General features: G+C 46.0%; 1 protein-coding gene and 1 long non-coding RNA gene across 2 annotated transcripts; one reads left to right on the top strand and one right to left on the bottom strand.

The window, feature by feature from the left end:
* Positions 1–1863: 1863 nt before the first annotated feature.
* LOC120705574 (vesicle transport protein SFT2B-like) lies at positions 1864–17350 on the top strand. Its single transcript, XM_039990000.1, has 6 exons — positions 1864–1983; positions 2090–2143; positions 2687–2760; positions 2955–3072; positions 3192–3250; positions 17035–17350. The coding sequence occupies exons 1-6, from the start codon at positions 1864–1866 to the stop codon at positions 17111–17113; spliced, it is 504 nt and encodes a 167-aa protein (XP_039845934.1). The 3' UTR covers positions 17114–17350.
* A 5828-nt stretch (positions 17351–23178) lies between these two features.
* LOC120710406 lies at positions 23179–24008 on the bottom strand. The gene is made up of 3 exons (XR_005689884.1): positions 23806–24008; positions 23632–23729; positions 23179–23528 (listed from the first exon to the last, which is right to left on the bottom strand). It is a non-coding gene; the product is annotated as an uncharacterized LOC120710406 (long non-coding RNA).
* Between the last annotated feature and the right edge of the window lie 1049 nt (positions 24009–25057).

Raw genomic sequence — 25057 nt, 5'->3', positions numbered from 1 at the left:
ATGCATAAACACATGTAAATATTAGTCCAAGCCGTGGTCGGCTCCCCGACGACTCTTGCATCGGCTTTTAAAGAGCCGATCGAGTCCCGGTGTCAGATCAGATCTATATATATCCGGATATTGACAGTTAAAATAGATAACAATAAAACTTGCTTTAATTAAATCTAGTTTATCCAATCCACGACGGTTAAAGCTTCACTACTAGATCGGATCATCCTACACGTAATTGGGCCTAATGAGCATGATAGATGGCTAAACCCTAACCAGAACAGAGACCTAAGAACTAGCAAAAGCTGATTCCCGGAACAAATCCTCATTAAGGCCAAAACAAAGCATCTGACATACCACCGGAACGTCCAATCTGTTTGCAAGGCATAACCTAGTAGATATTGAGCCAATTCTCATGGAACAAGAACAAACTGTAACAGATCGGATCTACTAAATGAAACAAAGCAAGGTATTACCTCCACACGACTAACTCTACGTAACGAGAATTAGCATAAGATCAGAACATGATCGTACAGAGATATCATGATGTTCACAGATAGTAAACAAGTAAGCGCATAATGAATCTACTAAAACATTTTGTGAAACATAAGGACAACTAGCATTACTCGCCATAAAAAACGCTTCAGCACGAGTAATGCCAAGATAGAAGCAAGAGCAATGGCGCCCTGATTGCGAGGGGCAATCAGGGCAGCATGTCACTTACTTGGATGAAACCCTAGAATTAGGGGCAGCGGTGCGCCGAGGTGTTGTTGCAAAACGTGATGACGTTCTCTCCTTTTACAAATGTCATAGGGTACATATCTATAGTCCAGAGACTTAGAAAATAATCTAAACTAACGTGTCCATATTGGACTCTATCTCTAACTCAAACTGAACTTAAACCTAAAGGTACATGGCCCAGATGGCTCGAACCCCCACGCAGGAGCCGATTCGTAAGCCTCCTTTAATTTCTGCATTAAGCCCAACTCACTTGCGGCCCATTAATCAACCCTGTTAATTTATGGTGATAACACATGCCCCTGGTTTTGGCAATAATAATTCCAAAACCATCTCGTTGCTTCATCTCCCTGTTGATGCTCATTAAAACGCACTACAACCACCACAGAAGACGCAACGTCTCTTCAGCCGGCTCCTCGCAGAATGTGAAAGCGCCGATTCATCTTCCATTTTTTTTGTATTTAATCTCACCCTGAATCGACTCCTTTCACCACAAACTCGTCTTCCTCCCTCAGCCAAATAGCGTAGAGCACCCAAACCTCCTGTAGCCATGGCGATCTCCTCCTCCTCTGGCTCCAATTCCATCGGCTCCCCTCTTTCTCCCTCTTCCTCGAGTTCCTCTGTCTCCTCCCTCGACCCCATCTCCGAGAGCCGAGAGCCGACGCTGGAATACAACCCAATGGCAGCGCACGAGGCGCTCGCTCCTCTGCATTGGGATGCAGAGGAAATGCAGAGGAGTTCGACTTCGGGGTCGTCTATGAAGACGACGAACCCAAAACCAACGGCGAGGACCTCCGGCTCCTGTTCCAGGAAGAACTGGAGGAGAGTAGCGACGACCACTTCTCTTGGGACGGAGTCGATTCCTGCTCGGAAGAGGAAATCGACTTCTCTTCTGACGAAGACGACCCAATGGCCGGAAGCGCCTTCCAATTCCTCGGCTCATCCGAGGAGGACAGCAAGGAGGAAAGCAATGGCGGCGGCGAATGGAGCAGCGACGACGAGGCCAGCGACGGCAGCAGCGCCGACAAGAGCGGCGGCAGCGACGACGGCGGAAACGTGCCGGCGCGAAGCCCCAAGCGCCGTAGGCACCTAGGCACCTACAGGTGGTAGATGCACCTAGGCACCTAGGCACCAGCAATGGACGCGCTCACCCGCCTCCACCGCTCCCTCGGCGGCGGCGGCGACGAGGAGGAGGACCTGCCGGAGGACTCCATCCTGGGGGACACCGAGGACCTCTGCTCCCTCTCCCAACTCCAGGTCAAGCGGATCCCCTCTGAAACCCCGGAATGCCGCAAGGATTTCATCATGGCTCTGCTCTCGTTTGCATCGATCTGACTCGGTCTTCGCCGTTTGCCTGCTCCAGAGGAGCTACGCGTTCGCGGCGTGCTTGGTGGCCGGACTTGCCCTGATGATCCTGGTATGCTCCGCGCAATTCATCGACCCTGCGGTTCTCAGAGAGTTATACATAGTCGCTGGCTTGCTTGCCCTGCAGGTGGAGAATTAATTAGCCTTGGAGATTATGCTATTTTGATCACGTTTGATGTAGCACGAACATCTGTTTTGGTCTTGTGAGTAATGATGATTTGGGACAGGAACTTTAGGTTGGTTCTGTTCTTTGTCAGGATAGAATGCTCCTTGTCAGTTGTCACAGTTACTAGTATCCGGAACAAGAAGCATATTGTTTAGCTTTTCTTCTACTAGTGTCATAGAAATAATGCTATTGTAGCTCTTATTTTATGTGCAAAAGACAAATGGGCAACTGCTCACTCCAAATTGGTGCAGAAATCATATCACCAGGAGATTAGGAATTTGTGCTAAGCCTTTAAATCATGACTTACTGTAGACTACTTCAGATGTTTTAGTCGCTGCAATATTTGTTCGGTTCTGGTCATGACTTCAAAATTCCTGCTATCATGTGTAATGCACTGCCTTACATTTCACTCTCTTGTCTCTTGTGCAGTCTTTTATCGTCTTCGCTAGACCTATCAAATTCGCAGTCATGTTTACGTTTGGAAACATGTTGGCAGTTGGGAGGTAATAACACAGTTTCTTCCCTTGTAACATTCTATGGTCTTGCTACTTCTATAGCTCTACAATTGTTAGTACTTAAAGTGTGCATATCATCGAATGCAAGATTAATGCACTCGTTCTCAACATATGTGCTCGTTATCTTTCTTGATTGTCTAATATTTGCCATATGCTGATTTCAACCAACCTTTGTTTGGCAGCACAGCCTTTGTTATGGGGGCACAAAAACAGCTAAGGATGATGTTTGATCCAGTTCGATTGTATGCAACAGCTATTTATGTTGGATGTGTTGTTTTGGCTCTAATCTTCGCTCTTTGGGTTTGTAAAATATTTGAACTGTTCTTGTTTCTTTTTCCTCATGATCTAGTTCTAAATTGAATAGGCATATGTCCAAATCCCACATAACCATACTCTCTGCATTTGGTTTAACTTTGCAGATTCATGACAAGCTGCTAACACTGATTGCGATCGTATGTGAGATCTGCGCCCTGTTTTGGTAAGGTTTCTGTCCTTACAATAATGCTAGTGACTTGTAGGTCATAGAACCATATCTGTAGGATCTATGTTGCTTGCAAGTAAGCTGTTGACGCCTTTCAGGATCAACACACGAACGCACTCGAACGTGCGGCGCGAAGAGGCAGCTCGCTGCAGCGCCTCCTGCGTAGACCGGTCAGACCGGTCCCTTGGAGCGGTCAGACCGGTCGCCGTCGGCAGATCGGTAACGAAGCCTACGAACGTTAGCTCGGGAAGACCCGTCAGGGCAGGCGCACGTAGGGTTGTTCTAGGGTCGGCAGGACACCTAGAACGCCCTCAATCGACGTAGAGACGACGGAGGAACAACAAATAGTAGATTGGAAAAGCTAGGGCAAGAGAAAAGTAAAAAAATAAAATTGTATTGATTTGATCGATTGGATCCCCTAATCGGTCGTGACCATTTATATTTATAGGGTGGGGTGAACTTATCCCGCAAGAAATTCTATTACAGATCTAAATCTACAAAGAGTTCTAGTTGTACTCGGATACCAGGTAGAACGGTCTGACCGGTCAGACCCACCGGTCAGACCGGTCGGTGTTGCCAAACCAGCTACATGGTCCAGACCGGTCAAACCGCTCTCAAGCAACGGTCAGACCGGTCTGTTCGACCAGTGCCAATTTTGGTCGTCAACATATGCCCCCCTATTTTTTGGTGATGCTAGCATGCCAAAAAACAAGCCTTTGGACCAAAATTGTCTAAGGACAATGATAAATATGCATCGGCCATATTTTGTTCTGAGGGCGATAAATTCTATTAGTCATATCTTGCTTCTTTTTCAAGTTGATGACGAAACAACTTGCTTAGGCCTCCATACCTGCTTCATGGTCGCCGACCTTGCTGGTACAACCTCTGCTTGCTGTTCCATAGACTCCTTCTTGCACATCCGCTGCAGCCTTCTCTTTTGGGTGTGAGACAAGCCTGAAGGGCACCACCTCGGCTGTAAATATTTGTTGTCTTGCTTTATGTCTTTCTCACCCTCCTTGCTGCAATCAGGTTTGCTTTTGACCAGATTATTGCTAGCAACAATCAGTCTTTGAGAGGCACCATAACTTGGATATATATAGAAGAAAATTGAATAAAATATGGATGCATATACATTCTACTATAATCCATAGGTGTGTAATAGTGCGGATACGACCAGAACCATGGAGCAATCGACCCACCAAATGAATATGGCGCAAAAGCATTATTACCTTGTTGAACATGAGAAGCCGATTGCTCACGATGCTCCGATGATGGATTTGTATCTTTAGCTTGATCTGGTCGCTTCTTCTGTTTCTGAGTAGCTCCTTTCTCCTCATACTTGGCCAAGAGTTGCTTGAAACTCGGCCTCTCCTTTTTGTTGTTTCTGGAATTTTTTTAGAAATCCCAGATTGACTGGTCGGACCGGTCTCCAGACCGGTCAAACCGGTCTGAGCAGATTTGGCGTCCTTCTTCTATTCTTGCCCCCCGAGTGCTGGATTCTTCAATGGATCTTTAGGGACCTTCTTTGCTGGAGCTTCTTGATGGGATTTTGAAGGCTCAGACCTTTCTTCACCAATAATTATATTTTTTCCTTTTGTTGATTCGGCTTGATTTGGCCGAATTAACACTTTAGAATTACTCAATTCAAGCACATGTGTATGTGCAGGTGTAAGCATCTAGGCCCTCAAGGTATGTTTCGGTGATTAATGACAACCATTATTGTGACTAATGAGTTTGTGCAGCTTAATGAATCATAACCGCTCATTTGGTCATATGTCAAAAGAGGCCCCTCATTTTCGTTATTCAAAAAGGCGATCTCGGTAATCAACTCAAATATATAACAAGACTAAGGATCTTTCTAATATCTTGTTTGTAGAAGCACTTAGTTTTAATCTTATTTCAATTGCTCAATTGTGTGATCTTGGACTAACGTGTACCTTTGACAAAAATGGTGTTGTAGTAACTCTTGAAGAAGACAAGTCATTGGTATTCACGGGGTTTAGGCATGGCAACATTTATTTGGTGGATTTCTCCTCAAATCAAACAAGCTCCATGACATGCCTCTTCACCAAGTCGTCGCTTGGGTTGCTTTGGCATAGAAGAATTGCTCATATTGGCATGAGCAACCTCAAGAAAGCCCACAAGAGAGGGATGATCACCGGCTTGAAGGACGTCATGTTTGACAAGAACAAATTATGTAAAGCATGTCAAGCCGGGAAGCAAGTTGCAACACATCATCCCATCAAGACGATGTTGTCTACCTCCAAGCCGCTCGAGCTACTACACATGGATCTCTTTGGTCCAACTACATACAAGAGCATTGGTGGTAACCTCTATTGCCTAGTAATCGTTGATGATTTTTCACGTTATACTTGGGTTATGTTTATAGGCGATAAGGATGAAACTCTGGAAGTCTTCAAGGCATTTGCAAGAAGAGCTCAAAGGGAGTACAACTCCCCAATTGTGAAGATCCGGAGTGACAACGGCACCAAGTTCAAGAATATGAAGATTGAAGAATGGTGCAATGAAGAGGGCATCAAGCATGAATTCTCCGCCACCTACACGCCTCAACAAAATGGAGTGGTGGAAAGAAAGAATAAGACACTCATCACTCTAGCAAGAGCAATATTGGATGATTATGGCACGTCCGAGAAGTTTTGGGCGGAAGAAATCAATACGGCTCGCCATGCATCCAACTGAGTGTATCCCCACCGACTCCTCAAGAAAACTCCATATGAGCTCATCACCGGGAAGAAACCAAATATATCATACTTTCGAGTCTTTGGTTGCAAATGCTTCATCTATAAGAAGAAAAGACTCGGTAAGTTTGAAAGTAGATGTGATGAGGGTTTCTTTTTTGGTTATGCATCAAACTCCAAAGCATATAGAGTATTCAATCAAACCTCCGGGTTAGTTGAAGAAACATGTGATGTTGAGTTTGATGAATCTAATGGCTCCCAAGAGGAGGTTGTTGGCTATGACAATGTAGGTGATGAGGAGATTGATGAAGCTTTGAAGAAGATGTTCATTGGGGATATTAAGCCGGAAGAGGTGCATGAAGGCAATGATCAAGGGGAAGACCTTCCTCATCTACACCAAGCACCTCTACGGCACCCCAAGTGGATGAAGATCAAGAAAAAGATGATCCACAACATCAAGAAAATGTGCCAACGCCAACACCCCAAGTCCAAGAACAAGAAGAGCAAAATGTTCCACCACAAGCACAAGTCACCCATGAACCACCCCAACAAGCATCCACCCAAGTACCGCTAGTGAAGCATGGTCGCATCTCCAAGGATCATCCAATTGGTCAAATCATTGGTAGTCCTTCCAAGGGAGTAAGAACTCGCTCTAAGCATGCTTCATTTTGCGAATATTACTTGTTTGTTTCTTGTATTGAACCCACTAGCATAGAGGAAGCACTTGAGGACTCGGATTGGGTGATGGCCATGCAAGAAGAATTGAACAACTTCACCCACAATGAAGTTTGGGTCCTCGAAGCTCCTCCGAAAGACAAGAACATCATCGGCACTAAGTGGGTCTTTCGGAACAAGCAAGATGAACATGGGGTGGTGATACGCAACAAAGCAAGACTTGTGGCAAAAGGGTTTTCTTAAGTCGAAGGTTTGGATTTTGGTGAAACTTTTACTCCGGTCGCAAGACTTGAAGCTATCCGCATCCTTTTTGCTTACTCTTCACATCACAATATCAAGTTATATCAAATGGATGTGAAAAGTGCTTTCTTAAATGGCGTTATTAACGAACTTGTTTATGTTGAGCAACCTCCCGGGTTTGAAGATCCGAGGAATCCTAACCATGTTTATAGGTTGCACAAGGCACTCTATGGGCTCAAACAAGCTCCAAGGGCTTGGTATGAGAGGCTTCGTGACTTTCTAATAATGCAAGGCTTCAAGATCGGGAGGGTGGACACCACATTGTTCACAAAAGACGCCAACGGGGATCTTTTCATTTGTCAAATTTATGTTGACGATATTATCTTTGGCTCAACTAATGATTCACTAAGCCATGAGTTTGCCACCATCTAGGGAATTTGAGATGTCCATGATCGGCGAATTGACCTTCTTCCTTGGTTATCAAGTCAAACAATTGAAGGAAGGGACATTCATCCATCAAGAAAAATATACTAAAGATATCTTGAAGAAGTTCAATATGGATGAGTGCAAGCCGATCAAGACTCCCATGGCAACCAATGGGCATCTCGACTTGGATGTGGACGGCAAACCGGTTGATCAATCCCTCTATCGCTCTATGATAGGGTCTTTGCTTTACCTTACCGCATCTAGGCCCGATATAATGTTTAGTGTGTGCTTGTGTGCCCGCTTTCAAGCAAACCCAATGGAATCACACCTCTCGGCTGTGAATAGGATCCTTCGGTATCTCAAGCACACCCCTAGCATAGGCTTGTGGTACCCTAAAGGTGCTAGCTTAGATCTCTTGGGATAGTCGGATTCAGATTTTGCCGGAAGCCGTGTGGATCGCAAGAGTACCTCTGGGGGTTGCCATTTGCTTGGGCGTTCTCTAGTTTCTTGGTCGTGTAAGAAGCAAAATTCCGTGGCTTTGTCCACCGCAGAAGCGGAATATATAGCGGCCGGTGCATGTTGTGCCCAAATCCTATATATGAAGCAAACCCTTTTGGACTTTGGTGTGAAACTAGATAGGATACCACTCCTTTGTGATAATAAAAGTGCCGTAAAAATTGCCAAGAATCCGGTTCAACACTCTCGCACAAAGCACATTGATATTCGCCATCACTTTTTGCGTGATCACTAAGCTAAAGGAGACATATCTCTTCAAGGTGTGAGATCCGAGGAGCAATTGGCGGATATTTTCACAAAACCTTTAGACGAGAGTACTTTTGTAAGGCTAAGGAATGAGCTTAATGTATTAGATGCGGCAAACGTCATGTAAGTTGCCATGTCATATAGAAAAATGCATACATATATGACACTTGTCTAACCATGGTAAGATAGTGATGAGCATGTGTTTAGCTAGAGGTGGTGGTCCACTTGTTTTTCTCTAGGCTTGTAGAAAGGCTCATCATGAAGAAGCTTCCCGTGGGTTCAAACTTGACAAGTAGATCTTAAATTCTTGTTATGCATTCCTTGTCATATAGATGTGCACTTCATGTTTATTCTTCTTTCGCATGAGGTTGTAGCTTGCACCATCATTGCATGCGTAAGGGTCACAAAGGAGATCACTTGATGAAAATGAGACTTGTTTCATATACAAGATCTTAATTCATGAAAAGTGAAAAGAGCAAAGTGTTAGGTGCGTTTTTGCCTAGTGAGTCATGTTATGATGAGTTTGAAGCTTTCTATCTTCAATATTCCTATGACAAGGCTCATACATTTTATTTGGCGTTTTTTCTCGCATTGCGGCTTTTCCTTGTATTCGAAAAGAAAAATTATTAAGCTAGTGTGCTATCCTAAATATTTTGAGGGGTAAAGTCGCTTATGCAAGTCCATTAACTTGAGTTTAGTTGGTTTTTATAAGTTTATTGGACTTAGCATAGAAGAGTGAACTGAGTGAGAGGTTTTTGGGTTCACCGGTTAAACCGACGCCTAATGGATCTATACCCATCGGTTTAACCGGCGTTACTAAGTTTCTGTCTCAGCTCAGACAAACCAGGCGTTCAACCGGCGTATACAATTTTCAGAGCATCGGATCAACCGGTGAACATAACTCAGATTTGACCTATCAATCAACCGGTGCTAGCAGCGTTCAACCGGCGAGTTCAAATTGCATATCGTCGGATCAACCGGCGTTCAGATGATTTCTGCTGGAGTCTCGGGTGAACTGCACCGATGCAATCAACCGGCGTTCTAAACCTAGGCATCGGTTTAACCGGCGTTAAGGAAAAATGCAGGGCCCACCTGTCATATATGATTCTTGCCCGCGTCGACGGCCCCTATTTTCTTCTCTCCCTTCACGCCGCCGCCGCTCCGCACCCGACTCGAGCCGCTGCCGCACTCGCCTACACACCGCCGTCAACGCTCCGCCGCAGCCGCCGCGCCCCGTACACTCCACGCGCCATGCGCCATCCACACCGCCGACCAGCAGCCGCCGCCGCACGCAGTCTGCGCCACCGCCGCACTCCGCCCGCGCGCGCCCACGCCGTCCGTGCACCAGCGCCGCCCGTGCACCACCGCCGCCTACGCCGCCCGCCCGCAGCCGCGCCTCCACGCCACACGCCGCAGCCGCAGCACACCCTCACCCAGTGCTCGCAGGGTGTTCGAGGTATTGCCTGACCGAGATGGGTCGCGAGAAGAGGAAGGGGAAGGAGGTCGTGGTCGAGAAGCCCGTCCGCAAGCGGAATCGCGCAGAGAGAAAGAGAGGCCGAGAGGGCCGAGATGGTGGCCAAGGCCGCCGAGGAGCAGGCATCAGGCCGTGCTCGACCGTTCAGTATCAGGGAGCCGCCAGCCAGGGGCAGGGGCAGAGGCCGAGGTGCCAGGGCCACCAGGGCCACTACACAGCAGATCGAGGGTGATTCGTCTGAGGGGGAGCTGGCAGCTGCAGAGTCAGATGCAGATTCAGATGCAGCGCAGTCAGAGGAGTCTCAGGGGCAGAGTACTCAGGGGTCAACGACTCCACGATGTTCTGGCCGCACTCGGCAGACGTCCCCAGCTGCAGAGGCTTCGCCAGCGACCGAGTGTCGCACTGGACCGAGGACACGAGGAGGTCACCAACCACAGGAGCCTCGCAGGTCCGCAGCAGCAGCAGCCCGCAGAGCCGAGGCCCTAGAGGCCGAGCGCGCAGTGTTCTGTATGGACACTGTTGTGCGTCTGGAGCCAGGTGTGCTGCTCCAGAACTTGACCAAGGCCAATGCGGCAAAGGTCAAGAGGCTCAGGTGGTGTGTTGGAGAGGAGGACTGGTTCCCCGTGACCCGTGACAGCAGGGTCGACCGTAGATTCTGGACACTTCTTCAGGCCAGCTTCTACGAGACCTACCAGAGGCGAGGGCACATGATCTTTCCGCACAGGGTGCTTGACTGGGTTTCTTTGAGGACAGCTGCAGCTGGAGCTGATATTAGAGAGCACTTTGCCCACTTCAGAGGTCTGCCCAGGCTACTTCAGATAGAGCAGAACAGGTATATCGAGGACTGGGTCAGAGTGTTTTATGCCACAGCCTGGATCGCTCCCGAGCGCAGAGCCGTACACTTCGTGTTTGGAGGCCAGGTCTTTGGTTTGTCCAGGGCTACGATTGCAGGGATACTTGGAGTTGATTTAGTTGATGTCTCCCTGCACGAGATGGTATACGGAGACACAGATCCACCGCGCAGAGCGATGATTGGCGGGATTGCACTTCTCACGAGGCGATCTCTCAGTGTTTCCGTCAGCCGTTTCCAGCCTCGTACGCCAGAGTCCCTAGTTTGCTGACCCCAGAGGCGTACGCAGTTCATATGGCCCTCTGGAGGACTCTGTTACCGAGGAGTGGCTACCCAGAGGGGTTCACTGGCTTGCAGCAGCTGCTACTACTTCACATCCTCACTCACGAGCCATTTGATATAGTTGACTTTATTTTAGCTGAGATCGAGGATGTGATCACTGACGGGATGGGGGTCATGAGGCAGTTCCCTTATGCACACTGAATCAGCTATATTTGTTCCATGATTGTACCGGCAGAGTCACCTGTCAGCAGTGTATACCGTCAGGATGAGGCTCCCCAGTTCCCAGTTTACCGTCCGACAACCCCCCAGGACCGGAGGAGGGGCAGACAGGCCGAGAGAGCTGCCATGGCACAGTTGTCACCCGAGGCACAGGCCCGAGTAGCACAAGAGGACGAGGCACTTCTGGCAGCCGAGGCACAGCTTCCCGGAGGAGATGATGAGATACACTGGTCTGAGCTTGAGTCAGACTCCTCCGAGGACGTCGAGTACTTTCCTGCAGCCCAGCTAGTCACGACCACGAGGTAGGGGGGTCCAGAGAGCCAGCTCCAGAGTCACCAGCTGCTGCTACTGTTACAGAGTCCCAGGTGACTCAGCCGTCCGAGCTCACCTCTCTCCTTCAGCAGCTGGTCACTCAGCAGAGAGAGGATCGGATAGCACAGGAGGAGGCCAGGAGAGCCCATGAGGCTCAGCTAGCAGCGATTCAGAGAGAGGCCTCCCGAGAGCGTGCTGCAGCCGAGGAGCATTTTGTCGGGCTTATCGACAGAGTCTCTCAGAGGATAGACGCTCAGTTTCAGCAGATGCAGCAGGGCATGATGGCGATGTTCGGGATGATCACACAGCTGTACACTCACACCGGACTCGCCCCGCAGCAGCCGGGCCTTCAGGGTATTGGAGCACCTCAGCTTGCAGTCACTCCTGCTCCAGCGCCCACTGCAGCTCCAGCTACTACAGCGACACTGGAGACCACGTTCTCGATGTCTGCACTCCTTGGGTCTGCCGGTTGTTCGCTCTTCTCACCACTGCCAGCGACTACACTCTTTCAGGACTCACCATCGGCAGTGCAGTCAGTCACCCTCCCCGTCGTACCACAGTCACTACCTTTAGGGAGAGGAGGAGAGGAGTCTATACTTCAGCAGTCGACACAGCCAGCAGCTTCAGTACTCACTACTTCAGATGTTGACACTTCTTCTGCTGAGCCGGTTACCACGTCTACGGACCCTCTCCCAGGCAGTGCTAGTACGAGAGCCTCTATGACAGCTACACCCCCAGTCAGTTCAGACCAGCAGCTCCCGTCCGTCACCGAGGGTTCACCGTCCGACGACGACGACGATGACCCGGACCGCTTCCTCGCCGTTCCGCGACAGCCGGACCAGTAGCTCGCCTTTTTGGTGCTTTGATGCCAAAGGGCGAGAGAGTTAGGGGGAGTTGGGAGTCAGGGGGAGGGTAGAGTTAGAGAGAGCTCGTAGTTACAAGACTTTGATGTTAGTTCATGGATATGTACATTTGACTCTTGAGTATGCTGTGTTTTGAGACATATCTATGGATTTCGTTTGAGCCGTTGAGCTCCTTGGTTCTCTTTCGAGTTTGCTTGAGTTTATCCTGTTTATCTTTTTCGCTCTCTCGTTATATTTATGTTTGTGTTGTCATCAATCACCAAAAAAGAGGAGATTGTAAGCATCTAGGCCCTCAAGGTATGTTTCGGTGATTAATGACAACCGTTATTGTGACTAATGAGTTTGTGCAGTTTAATGAATCATTACCGCTCATTTGGTCATATGTCAAAAGAGGCCCCTCATTTTCGTTATTCAAAAAGGCAATCTCGGTAATCAACTCAAATATATAACAAGCCTAAGGATCTTTCTAGTCCTAAGTGTCGTAAGGTTGAGAAGGACACTTAGGTTAGTATAGGTTTTATAGTTTTGTAGTGATCACACTATTAAGAGGGGTTAAGGTCAAGTAACTTGAGCATGGACATGATCAATCAAAAATGGATGCACACTATGGTCACTCAGGTTCTAAAAAAGTTCAAATAAGTGGTTTTCAACTTATATCTCAAGAATATTTGGATTTCACTTAAGACTCAAATCAGAAAAGGCAAAATCAGGAAAAGTCTATACATCGGTTTAACCGACGCTTCCATTTTTCTATACGTCGGTTAAACGCAGTTATCAGAGTCTGAACAGGTTCTATACACCGGTTAAACCGACGATGTTTGAATTAACGTCGGTGCATTAGTCCAGAGTTGGTTTTTCTAGGGTATTTCAAGTTCTATACACCGGTTAAATCGACGATGTTTGAAATGAAACGTCGGTGCAATTGACCAGTGAGATGGTTTTTCCAGGGATTTCAGAAGTAGTACTCACCGGTTAAACCGACGATGAATTTGAGTTAACGTCGGTGCAGTTGTCCAGAGACTTGGTTTTTCAGTTGATCAGTGGACAACTACACTCACCGGTTAAACCGATGATACGTCGGTTAATCTGCCCAAGTTGTAACGGCTAATTTTCAGAATGGGCAGTTTACATTCATCGGTTAAACCGACGCTGGCTATTGGAGGTACGTCGGATTAACCGGCGCTAAGCAGTTTTCTGGCAGCTTTTCTCCAATGGCTCTATTCGTGTGAGCTGCCTATATATACCCCTGCAATGGGTCATTTTGCACTCTCTTGACACTAGGCAACATTCATACACTCATATATTGTTGAGAGCCACCTTGAGCTTCATCTTCCACACATTTGTTCATTCAAGAAGCAAGACTAAGGACTTGAGTAGAGAGAAGCTTGTGTGCATCCGTTCTTGGTGATCGGTTCTTGCTCAAGTGAAGGCCCTAGCTTATTACTCTTGGTGATTGGCAGCACCTAGGCGATCTTGGTGATTGAAGGTGTTTCTTCCGGAGCTTGCCAAGGATTGTGGGAGCCCGAAGAAGTTTGTACGTGGCTTGAGCTCCACCACGCCGGGATGGTGAACGGAGACTCTTAGTGAGCGCCCAAGTCTCAGTGACATGGGAGGTGACAAGACTCTTAGTGAGTGTCACAACGTGGATTAGGGGTGTGTGCCAACACATCGACACCACGGGAAAAAATCCGGTTGTCTCTTGCCCACCCTTTCTTTTCAAGCACTTACTTTCATGCAATTATTCATGTGCTTGACATTAGAGATCATAACTTAGCTCTACCTTGCTTAGTTTCTTATCTTGTAGTCTCTTTGATAGCTTGTGCAGTTTGCTTAGTTAGCCGGTTTGTGAATTGAGCATTACTAGTATTGCATAGGTTAATGTTGCTTCATATTGTTTTAGAAATTTGAAAAAGGCCCAATTCACTTCCCTCTTGGTCCATCGATCCTTACAGCAGGGAAAGTATTCTGATCCACCTTCATTTGTGGAACAACTATTCGGCCTTCATTAACAGCCGATTGAATTTGCCTTCGAAGCACATTGCAATCATTAGTCACATGAGAGAAAGTATTATGAAATTTGCAATAAGCTCGCCGCTTTAATTTTTCAAGCGGCGGTACGACATGCGACATCTTGATGTACCCATTCTTATATAATTCATCAAATATCCTCTCACATTTGGATACATCAAAAGTAAATCTTTCTTGCCGATCTTTATGAATCGGCTTAAGAGAACCGCAAACGCAAGGTTTATCATTAGAGGACCAAACAAATTCAGCGGTATAAACATCTTTACCTTCAGTGTTCGAACAATTAGAATCACACCCGAGCACATAAACAGGACGATTAGGTTTTTCATTGGACTTTTGAGAATCTCTAGCTTCTTTAGCTCGGCTTTCATTAGCCAGAGCCTTTTGTAAGACTTGACTAACATCTAGAAATTCTTGTCCCTCTAGCTTTGCTTTATGAAAATCAAGTAAACCAGCAAAAGCTATATCAGCTAAATCTCTATAAGAAATTGTCAAACTATAACATCGGTTTCTAGTATCTCTAAATCTTCTAATATACTCAGAAACATCTTCATGTATCTTTTGCTTAACTGATGTGAGATGTGATAATTTCAATTCAGTTTCACCACTAAAGAAATAGTCATGAAATTTTTGCTCTAAATCAGCAAAAGTGAAAACTGAATTGGGTGGCAATGAAATAAACCATGTAAATGCAGCACCGAATAGAGATAAAGGAAATAACCTCAATTTGTAAATATCATTAGTGCTAGCTTCACCACATTGTATAATAAATTGGTCTATATACTCCAATATAGTTCTACTATCATCACCAGTGAATTTAACAAATTCAGGAAATTTAAACTCTTGAGGATATGCAACATAATCGTAATTCTTAGGGTATGGCCTTTGATAAGATCGGCATTTGGCTCTAGGCTCTATACCAAAAGTTTGCCGAAATATCTTAATCACCTCCTCTTTGATACTACCTAATCCAACATCATCGGCGTTAAGCCGATTTGTGATCGGTGTACTACTAGGTTGAGCAAAGTTCGGCGGTATGGAATGTCGCAACGAACTTGCTGCCCCATATGGCACATTGGCATGAGGTGATGCATTATAATTAATTCGGCTTTGCTGATTAGCCGAATTAGTCACAATAGCATTATTAGTTGGAATTGCCGAACCATGAATTGTCTTATCGGTATTAGATGTAGACGCATTATTACCGACAGACTTCATACCAAGATGTATTTCAATTCGGCTAAAACGGTCATCAAACATATCATGCATATTTTGACCAATAAATTCCAACTTATTATTCACATGAGAAGAAACAGCATCATCTATAGCATTAGCTATTTCAGAATTAAGGACAGGCTGCTTGTTCTCATCGAAATTTACCTCAAATTGTGAAGCATCGAAGGCGGCATCCGTAGTGACCTTCCCTTGTCGATCGATGGAGAAGTGCGAGATGTACTGGTTCATGGCTTCTTCTTCCAGCTTCTGGATCTCCTTCTCCTTCTCTTCTCTAATCTTCTTCTGGATGTCATCAAGAATCTTCTGATGCTCGGCCGGAAGTTGTTGAACATTCGGCCTCCGGATATTGGCAGAATCAACCTCACCAGGTTTAGGAATACCGGTCATGGCAACCGATTTATTTTTTCTTTTCCCCAGCGGAGTCGCCAAAAAGTATGTTGACACCTTTCAGGATCAACACACGAACGCACTCGAACGTGCGGCGCGAAGAGGCAGCTCGCTGCAGCGCCTCCTGCGTAGACCGGTCAGACCGGTCCCTTGGAGCGGTCGGATCGGTCGCCGTCGGCAGATCGGTAACGAAGCCTACGAATGTTAGCCCGGGAAGACCCGTCAGGGCAGGCGCACGTAGGGTTGTTCTAGGGTCGGCAGGCCACCTAGAACGCCCTCAATCGACGTAGATACGACGGAGGAACAACAAATAGTAGATTGGAAAAGCTAGGGCAAGAGAAAAGTAAAAAGATAAAAGTTGTATTGATTTGATCGATTGGATCCCCTAATCGGCGATGACCCTTTATATTGATAGGGTGGGGTGGACTTATCCCGCAAGAAATCCTATTACAGATCTAAATCTACAAAGAGTTCTAGTTGTACTCGGATTTCAAGTAGACCCACCGGTCAGACCGGTCGGTGTTGACAAACCGGCTACATGGTCCAGACCGGTCAGACCGGTGTGTTCGACCAGTGCCAATTTTGGTCGTCAACATAAGCCTTCCTTAAACTGACTGTGCTAAAATAACATATGTGCTCACGCTTGAATGATACCCTTATGAATGTTCTATGTGAGTCCCGAGAGCTACCAATTTTTAAACTGGCATCTCAACTGTCAGGACTCAGGATATTAGAACAAATTGTTATGTACGCTGCTGTTTTCCATGAATCAATTTTTGTCAGTTGCTACCCAGAGTATTTTTTCTGTGTTATACATGGCTTCCTCAATTATTTTTAACCATTCTATATACTTAGTATGTTCAGTCCATGTCAATGAAACACTGAAGTATTTAACATAGAACCACCACAAACTTATGCACTGCTCATGGTCTTCTTTTGCTCTGTTAGTATTGCCATGTTTAGAGGAAATACAATGTTAATTTGTGTACTTACATCTACATCTGTATAGAATTTATGTGGTACTGTCTGCAATTTGCAGAAGCAGTATACTTCTAGTTTTAGTTTCAGAAACGAAATGACTAAACATCATTTGAGAATTGAATTTTCTTTGAGCTATCTTCAACATTCTAGACTTTATGTTAGGCTTCTCACCGTCTGTTCATAAACACTACCCTCCAAATCTTGATCTTAGAAAACATTGCACTGCTTAGTTGCATCTTTCTCTCCTGTTTTTCTTTTCAATTGACTGGCTTGTTAAACAGTAAGAGCAAAGTGTTCTGAACAAATAACTGACTATGCTCCTGCATTCTCCATTTTCTGCACACCAGGTACAGTTTGAGCTACATACCTTTCGCACGAAGGATGGTTTTTGACCTGATGGTGAAGTTATGTGACACTGAACTTTGAGCTTGGGTGGGTTGTGCAGCATTCGCCAGTGCCTGAAATCAGGGAAGCCTGTGGGTGCTTGCTCATTTACCTGTTTCCTCTGGGCATCTTTTTTTATTAACAAACCAAACTTTGTTTTTTGTATAAATGTATGCCATGATGCAATATTTGTAAAACCTTGGTTGCATATGTAAATCGGATTTCTGGCCTTGTACTGCAGCAAAACAATCTGCTTGTGAGTTGTGACTGTGTAACATACATTTCGGCCTCCTTGATTGCTGCTTCAATTTGGATGGACCATAGTACTGCAAAGCTTATTTGATTCTTTACACACTGAAAAATCTTAGACACTGCTAACCAACATGTAAATTTCATCTCAAAAGAAAACAGTGTGTAAATTCCTTTTACTAAGAATTAGTTCTGCTTTTTAATCAGAAAGCAAAATTGTATAATATCAATCGTGTATTCTTGTTTTGCGGAATTAACTCTTCACATATTCAGAATTCTGATTCCTGAAGTAACCTGGGCGTCATTTTGTTTCCGAATCGAATTGGCTATCTTGCGCTCTAGCAGTCATGAGTCGGACCATGCAATGTGGAATCATTCAATGACATAGGCCAGAATGTTACTTGTTTATTGTACTTTCTCCTTCGAATTTACTAAACACCAGCAAATACGCCGTATCCAGACTGGCCAGAAGGTGGGGCACTGTGACACTCCAAATCTTGATCTGAGCAAACATTGTGCTGCTTGTTTGCATCTCTCTTCTGTTTTGGTTTTCAATTGACCGGCCTGTTAAACAAACAGTAAGAGCAAAGGTTTAAGAACAAGTCAACTCACTATGCTAAGCATTATCCATTTTCTGCACCTCAGGTACAGTTTGAGCTACATACCTTCCGCACGAAGGATGGTTTCTGACCTGATGGTGAAGTTCTACGACACACTTTTACTCTGCTTGGCTGGTAAAAAGTCGGTTTTGGCTGATTCAATTTTTTTCTGTGAGAGATAATAAGCCGGAATAAGATGAAATAAGCCGAAAGTAGACAATCAGAATTCATTGGTGCCTAGAATTCAATAGTTTCGGTGGGCCAGCCAGCATTCATCTGTGCCTGGAATTCAGGATGCCCATGGACCCCTTTACCCATTGCCTAGTTTTGCCTAATATAAAAAAACAAGCTCTACTTTATATAAATGTATGTTATTGTTGCAATTATGTGTAATTTGACTGCTACAGAATAATTTGACTAGGGATGAAAACGGATGGAAAAACCTCATTTCTACTTTTGTTTCTATATTTTTTGGCGGAAACGGGATCGGGTTCGGAAAATACGAGTACGGAAACGAGATCGGGTTACGCGGAAGTACGGAAACGAACCAATACGGACGTTGAGCCGGAAAGAATAACGCGATCAAATATTCTCGAGTATACATTAACAAAGTCACAAAATAATATACGCGTACGGAGTTATTGGTCTAATATTCACTAGTATGCCATGTGTTAACATGTTAACATGCATACTTAGTGATTGATATGTTTTTGAACATATCAATTTTTAGACATATCTTATGTAGATTAAAAATGGGATGAAAAACGGAATAAATACGGGTCAATTCCATGTAAAAACGGGATTCCTCGGAAACGGACGGAGAAACATCATTTCTACTTCCGTAAATACGAAAACGGGATCCCACAAATACGGAAACGGACGGACAAAAATAGAAAACGGAACGAGAATATTTCCGTCCGTTTTCAACCCTATTGCGAGCTGTGACTGTAACATGCATTTTTTTCTGAAGTAACAGGATGTTGTGCTACAAGTCAGCGCACTGTGTGTGTTCCTTGGTGCCGACCAAGGCCCTGTTTGGTTTGGTTTAGCACAAATAGCACAAAAATTTTGACCAATAATTAGGGGTACTAAATAAAGGTAATTTACAAAACTAACTCCACAGCCCTGTACTACTTCGCGAGACGAACCTAATGAGGCTTTTGACCGCACGATTAGAGAATGGTTACTGTAGCATCACTGTAGCCAATCATCGATTAATTACTACCATTAGATTCGTCGTGAAAAGTTACACCCATCCGTGAAAAGGTTTTGCAAATAAACTTCGTTTAGTACTCCATGCATGTAAGATTCTTTTCTCGGAAATTGTATGCTATGTTATGATAGTGAAAAACAAACAGGGCCCAAGTATCGAGCGTCTTGAACTAGGACGGGTGGACCCAGCCACGGCAATCATTTGCTCGAGTAGATAGGAATAGGATGGGAAGCATTGAAATTACCGGCACAATGAAGCCCAAGCCCTAGTGATGGGCCCAGGCCCCTTTGCAATGAAATTATTTGTCATCCTTTCATCCAGTCCTAGACTGACGAAACCCTAGCTGGCCCGAGCCCACTTGAAATGAATTGGATTATTTTTAAATCAAATATATATATATATATATATATATATATATATATATATATATATATATATATATATATATATATATATTGGTGGAATGTCGTCATGGGCCGAGATTGCATACAATTCTTCTTCTAAAACAAAAAAACTCGACGACTAGTTCGATCCCATCTGGTGGTCCCAATTCTGGAGGAACCGGCGGCTATGGCGGCTGTGACACGAGCCCCTCGTGCCGCAGGAGGCAACAACTTCTTCAAAGGGGGCGTGGTTGTCGCCACACGGAACCACAACCTCTTTTTGCCGCTCGCCGCATTGCACGCAACCCGAACGATGGTCTTTTTCCTCGCAAGAAGAAGGTTCCACTCCTAGCTCATCGCTGCTGCCACCGCAGACCTTGAGGCCTATGATGACTTGGTCGACGACAAGCTCATGTTCGCTCTTCTCGGCAAGTTGTTGTCTAGGTGGTGTTGACTCTTGCAAGCCAGTGTTGCTTGCGTTGTCGCGCACGTGTCCCTTGGCTTGGCGACTGATATCACCGCCGTCTTCGCCGCCGTGGCGTTGTGCTCCGGCGAGGGCCGCCACAACACGGCACTGTAATCAGAGGTATAAACAACCTAATAATTTAAATACTGGGTACTGTTGATTACGTGGTAGAACAGTCATCAGAGTTAGTCATCGACAAAACATGACCACACATATTTAATCAGATTTAACTATTACCAAATGAAATAATAATGCAAAACTAACAATATACAAGCGATAAACTAATGAATACACAGCCAAGCATAATCTAATCTGATAATAGGAGAACTAGAAGGCGAGGCAAGTTTTTGGCATGACAATCTAATCTGGCAGTGGCACAGTGGAGCAAACTAGTGATGCTATTCTTGTGTGCACAGAAGAGGAATTGAAGCGCCTAATAGGATTCAAACCCTTGGCATTTACATTCAGACAATGGGCACTTATCACAACTCCAAATTTTCTAATCAACCTTAATTTGATATCTACTAACATGGCCGATGATCAATACACTATGTTTAGGGGAATAAGTTAAAAGGATGGGTGCAGCAGATATTCATATAACAAAAGTATTGATCAGTAAGCAGATTTAGAAAGCAAGAACAACTATCTAGAATACACACTACATTCAGCAGGTAACAAGACAAATTAGTTTTTGTTCCCATACCCTCGTCGAAGAATACCGAGGTTCTAACAATAATGGTATTTTTATATAGCCCCTCCTTTTGATGATTGCAAGACTAGAGACAAGCTTTGGGTGCGGTGGGGGTCCTTAATGAATAACTCTAAGGAATCATCTCCTCATTCATTAAAGTCCTCACGAAAGTCATACAGAACTCTTTTTCCAGGGGTTGCGATCGCGCTTTTCTTGGTGGACAGTGTCATTGTCTACTTTCTGTATCCTAACTAACCCATTTGGCGGTTATATAAATACCAGACGCCTCTAACCTTCATACCGACTTCCGAGAAACGGTACCAAAATAGTATGATGCCACTTCTTTCATGAACCCTATACCTACTCTATATCAAGAACACTTTCACCTGGACACTAATACAAGAGACCAACTCTGTATGGTAACTTAACTATTTATTCACAATAACTTAGTACAATACAAGACTATTGGACTCTTTACGTGATTACCCTACCATGACACTACGAGCCTTGAGACCTCTTATGACATCAAGAGGGGAGGGGATCACCCCTATTTATAGGACTCCATGCTCATATAATTTTATCATGTGTTCATTTTTTATATATTTCTTTATAAAATATCTAACTCTAAAATTTTCCTCATGCTTATTTAACCATACAAATATCTATTTCTAGAGTATTCCATATTTTACATGAACCATGGTAATCATAGTCCATGCATACACTCTAATCTTTTTGAAGCTTCTCACAATTATACATTTCTACTTCAACATCATGCATAAATCTATGAGTAATTTTACGTATAAACATGAAATCAAGAAAATTTCATGTACTGCAGTATGTCTTGGCTCCGTTCTCTCGTTACATCATTGACAAAATACTAGGTTTGGTAAATGAGGAAGTTCAATACTAAAATAACAAGAAATAAAGACTATTATATTATTTAGCTGGCTAAATAACTCTTAATTTAATGGTATATATAGCCGGCTATTAGCGGATTTAACCTTTTAGAACTAAGAGAGGAATATCCTAGCTTTCTCATCTTTCAAAGGCTATAACAGGCTATAGCGGTTGCTATAATATGCTATTTAGAGTACTTCTAGTAGGATCCCTACTTGGATCGTTATTTTTAAAGTAGGGACCGAAGGTAAAAATATTAACTCCAATAAAACTCCTACTCAAGTCCCTGAGTAGATAGACTCCCAAATTCGCACCTCCGATCCGGCCCCTTCTCCGACGGGTGGTTAGGGAGGCCCCCCCTTTTTTTTTTACCACAATCTCTCCCTCATCTCGCAAAGTTGCAGCACCTCCGCCGCCCTCACCCCCAAGCACCGATTGTGCCCTGAGCTGAGGCACCCGTGCCGCCTCCGCCCTAGGTCGAGCATCTCGCCGTCCCCTGAGGTGCAGCAGCCCCGCCGCCACCCCAAGCTATAGCACCCCCTTCGCCCTCGACGCGAGGTCCCACCGCGGTGTGGCCCTCTTGCCCCATCCCGACCTGGCCGGAGCCTCGCGGGGGGAGCTGTCCCGAGTGCCACCGAGCCGAGTCTACTGGCTCGTTGTCGCCCTCCTCTGCCGAGCCCGGGATCTGCCGCCGCAACCTCTCCACTTTTCTCCGCCCTTCAGTATCGGGAGGCGGATCCGGCAAGGAGCTCCACGGAGAGACGGATCTAGCGGACGTAGAAGAGGTCGTCAGGCAGATGCGCCCCACGCTAGGCGACGTCTGCTCCGGCGCGAGCCGCGCGGCCGCGGGAGGAAGCGCGCAACTATGTTGGCGGGGAGGAAGCATGCCGCCGACGTGCCAGGTTTCTAGGCTCGCCGCCGGCCCATGGAAGGAGGAATATAGCTGTCATGGCACTACACGGCGCGGCCCGTGCCAGGCCTGGCACGACCAGGCACGACACTAAGTGGCACGGCAAACTAGCCATGCCGTGCCTAGTAGTGCCGCCGTGCCGGAGTCCAGGCACTAGCACGACACGGCTAACATTTTGCCGTGTCGTGCCGTGCCAAGGGATACAGTAGTGCCAGTGCTAGTGCCGGCACTAGCACTATAGTGCCAAACTGCCAAAACACCTCATTCAACTCTAAATTTCAAGCACTTTCAAGTTTCAAACATATAGAAGCAAATAACAGATAAGAAATTGAACTGAATCAAATTCAGGCACAAACCAAACTCAGACAATTAACAAAAGATCAGTTTTATTAGGAGCTTTTGCAATGGCTGCCTCTTTAAAAACCTCTCTAGGTAAAACTCACCCTTGTGAGAAACCCTAGAGAGGGAAAAAGAGTACAGCCAAGCTCCAATTAAGTAGTTCATTACATCACAGTTCAAACTTAAAGTTCTAAAGTCCAAGTCCTAAATATTATAGGCCATTACATAAATGATCATGAATCAAGATAAAGTTCTTCAAAAGCTTCCTCAAGCTCCTTGTTCTCCACATTTTGTTGCAGTCTTGCTTCTGCAGCCTCCCAGTCTTTGATGCAGGTCAGCATTTCCATACCTTAGAGCAGAGTAGACCTTAGAGCAGTGAAGGCATCGAGCTCCATACCTGACCGTCTTACCATTGATTTCCTTGAATAGTTTCTCATAGTCAGCCCAGACAGGAGAGGTAGAGGGGTGTGGGCGCTTGGCGGTGTTACCGTCAGGTGCAGGTGGTTCCTCAACGTGTTCACCATCACCGTCGACGGGAATAGCATCATCAGCGGTTGCACCGAATAGGGCCGCGCGGTCCTCGTCCATGTTGTCCTCGTCGTCATCTCCGGCCAAGCCGCACAACCGCCACTCCTCGTTCATGCCCACCTCCACCGTCTCTTCGTCAGATCCGGCCATGCTCAAGCGCCAGTGACCTGGTTCCTCAACAGCTACAATGCAACACAGAAAAGAACAGGGGTTAGGGTTAAATCTTGGAGAAGAAACGGTACTGGATGACTGGATCTAGGATTAGGGTTAGGGTTTGGGACCTACCTTTGTAGCTGGAGCACCAGGTGCACCGACGACGTGGATGAAGCACGGATCCAGCCCTCCGCCTCCGGCCCTGGTTCCTCAACGGACCCCTTCTACATCTACAGAAGAAGTGAGACAGTGAGAGTGTGAGACTGAGAGAGAGCGAACGAGAGGGAGAGGATTCGTTTCACTTACGCTAGATCCGGATCCGGAGCACCAGAGTCCGGCGGCGGCGATGGCGACGGAGATGACGAGGAGGACGACAAGGAGATGAGGACGCTACATGGTCTGTGCGAGATCGAGATGATGGGTCTCCAAGGCCGTGCCGTCTGCTAGTGCCGGCACCAGGCCCCAGCCTCTCACCGGAGCTCGGGAAGACGAGGGGAGAGGCCGTGAGGCGAGAGGGTGAGAGATCAGAGATGAGAGGAGAGTCTGGAGAAGAGAGGCGAGGCGAGCGGCTGCCGGGGGGAGCAAATGAATCAGGGTTAGGGTTGGGAGGGAGGGCGGCCAGCGTCGGGGCTTATATAGCTCAGCCCCCAACGGGCAGATCGCCTCCCCAATGGGCCGATCCAACGGTCACCGGGGGCGCGTGGGGGGAGGCTGCGGCCGCGCCCCATCAGGCCGCCTCCGTGCCTCACGGGCCGAGGCCGTGCCTCCCCGTGCCGCCGCCTCTGTCGGGCCGGGCCCGTGCTAGTGCCGCGGGCCGTGATCGCGGCCCAGGCACGGCCCGGCGCCTGGCACGGGCCCGGCACTAGCCCGCATGCTCCCGGGCCGGACCGGGTTAGTGCCGTGCTTTCTTGGGCTGGGCCCGTGCCGGCCCAACGGGCTCGGCCCAGTTGGCCAGCAATAAGGAGGAAGCTGCTGAGAGAGAGAATGAAAATGGTGGGTGTGAGACTGACAGGTGACCCCATGTGTCATAATAGAAGTAGGGGATGAGTAGCAGAGGTTATTGCTGGAGTTGATGATAAAAAATGCAGCCCCAAAAAGCTAGAGCAACCTCTACTTAATAAAATATGGGTCGAAAGTAGGAGTATTGCTGGAGATGCTCTTAGAACCTGCTTTTAAAAGAATTCAGTTTACACATCACAAAGCATCATGCCCTCGTACTAGAGGGATAGATGGATGTATACTCCATCCATTCCAAACTATTGGTTGTTTGACTTTTTCGACAACTCGTCTTATTTAAAAATTTGTGTAAAATATCATTCTTTTGTTGTGACTTCCTTTATCAATATAAGTTCTTTGTGTTTGCACAATTTTTTTGAATAATATAAGTGGTTAAATTTGAGGTTATAATTTGAAACGGAGGGAATATTACATATAATAAACAAAAGACAACCACAACTTGAATTGGTTGCATTAGAACAGAATTGGAATTCGGCCTGAACAAAATTTTAAAAAAAGAAGAATTCGGCCTGAAATTCCAATGCAGAATTCCAATTGGCAG

Source organism: Panicum virgatum, chromosome 5K (genome assembly GCF_016808335.1).
Source record: "Panicum virgatum strain AP13 chromosome 5K, P.virgatum_v5, whole genome shotgun sequence".
Classification (NCBI taxonomy): domain Eukaryota; kingdom Viridiplantae; phylum Streptophyta; class Magnoliopsida; order Poales; family Poaceae; genus Panicum; species Panicum virgatum.
Note: the sequence above shows the minus strand (reverse complement) of the source record. Positions and strands in the feature narration are given on the sequence as shown.

Excerpts from the sequence above, each read along its gene's own strand:
- LOC120705574 (XM_039990000.1), top strand. The coding sequence starts at position 1,864 with ATGGACGCGCTCACCCGCCTCCACCGCTCCCTCGGCGGCGGCGGCGAC. Across the intron at positions 1,984-2,089 it reads GCTCCCTCTCCCAACTCCAG|AGGAGCTACGCGTTCGCGGC; the intron begins GTCAAGCGGATC and ends TGCCTGCTCCAG. Across the intron at positions 3,251-17,034 it reads GAGATCTGCGCCCTGTTTTG|GTACAGTTTGAGCTACATAC; the intron begins GTAAGGTTTCTG and ends TCTGCACACCAG.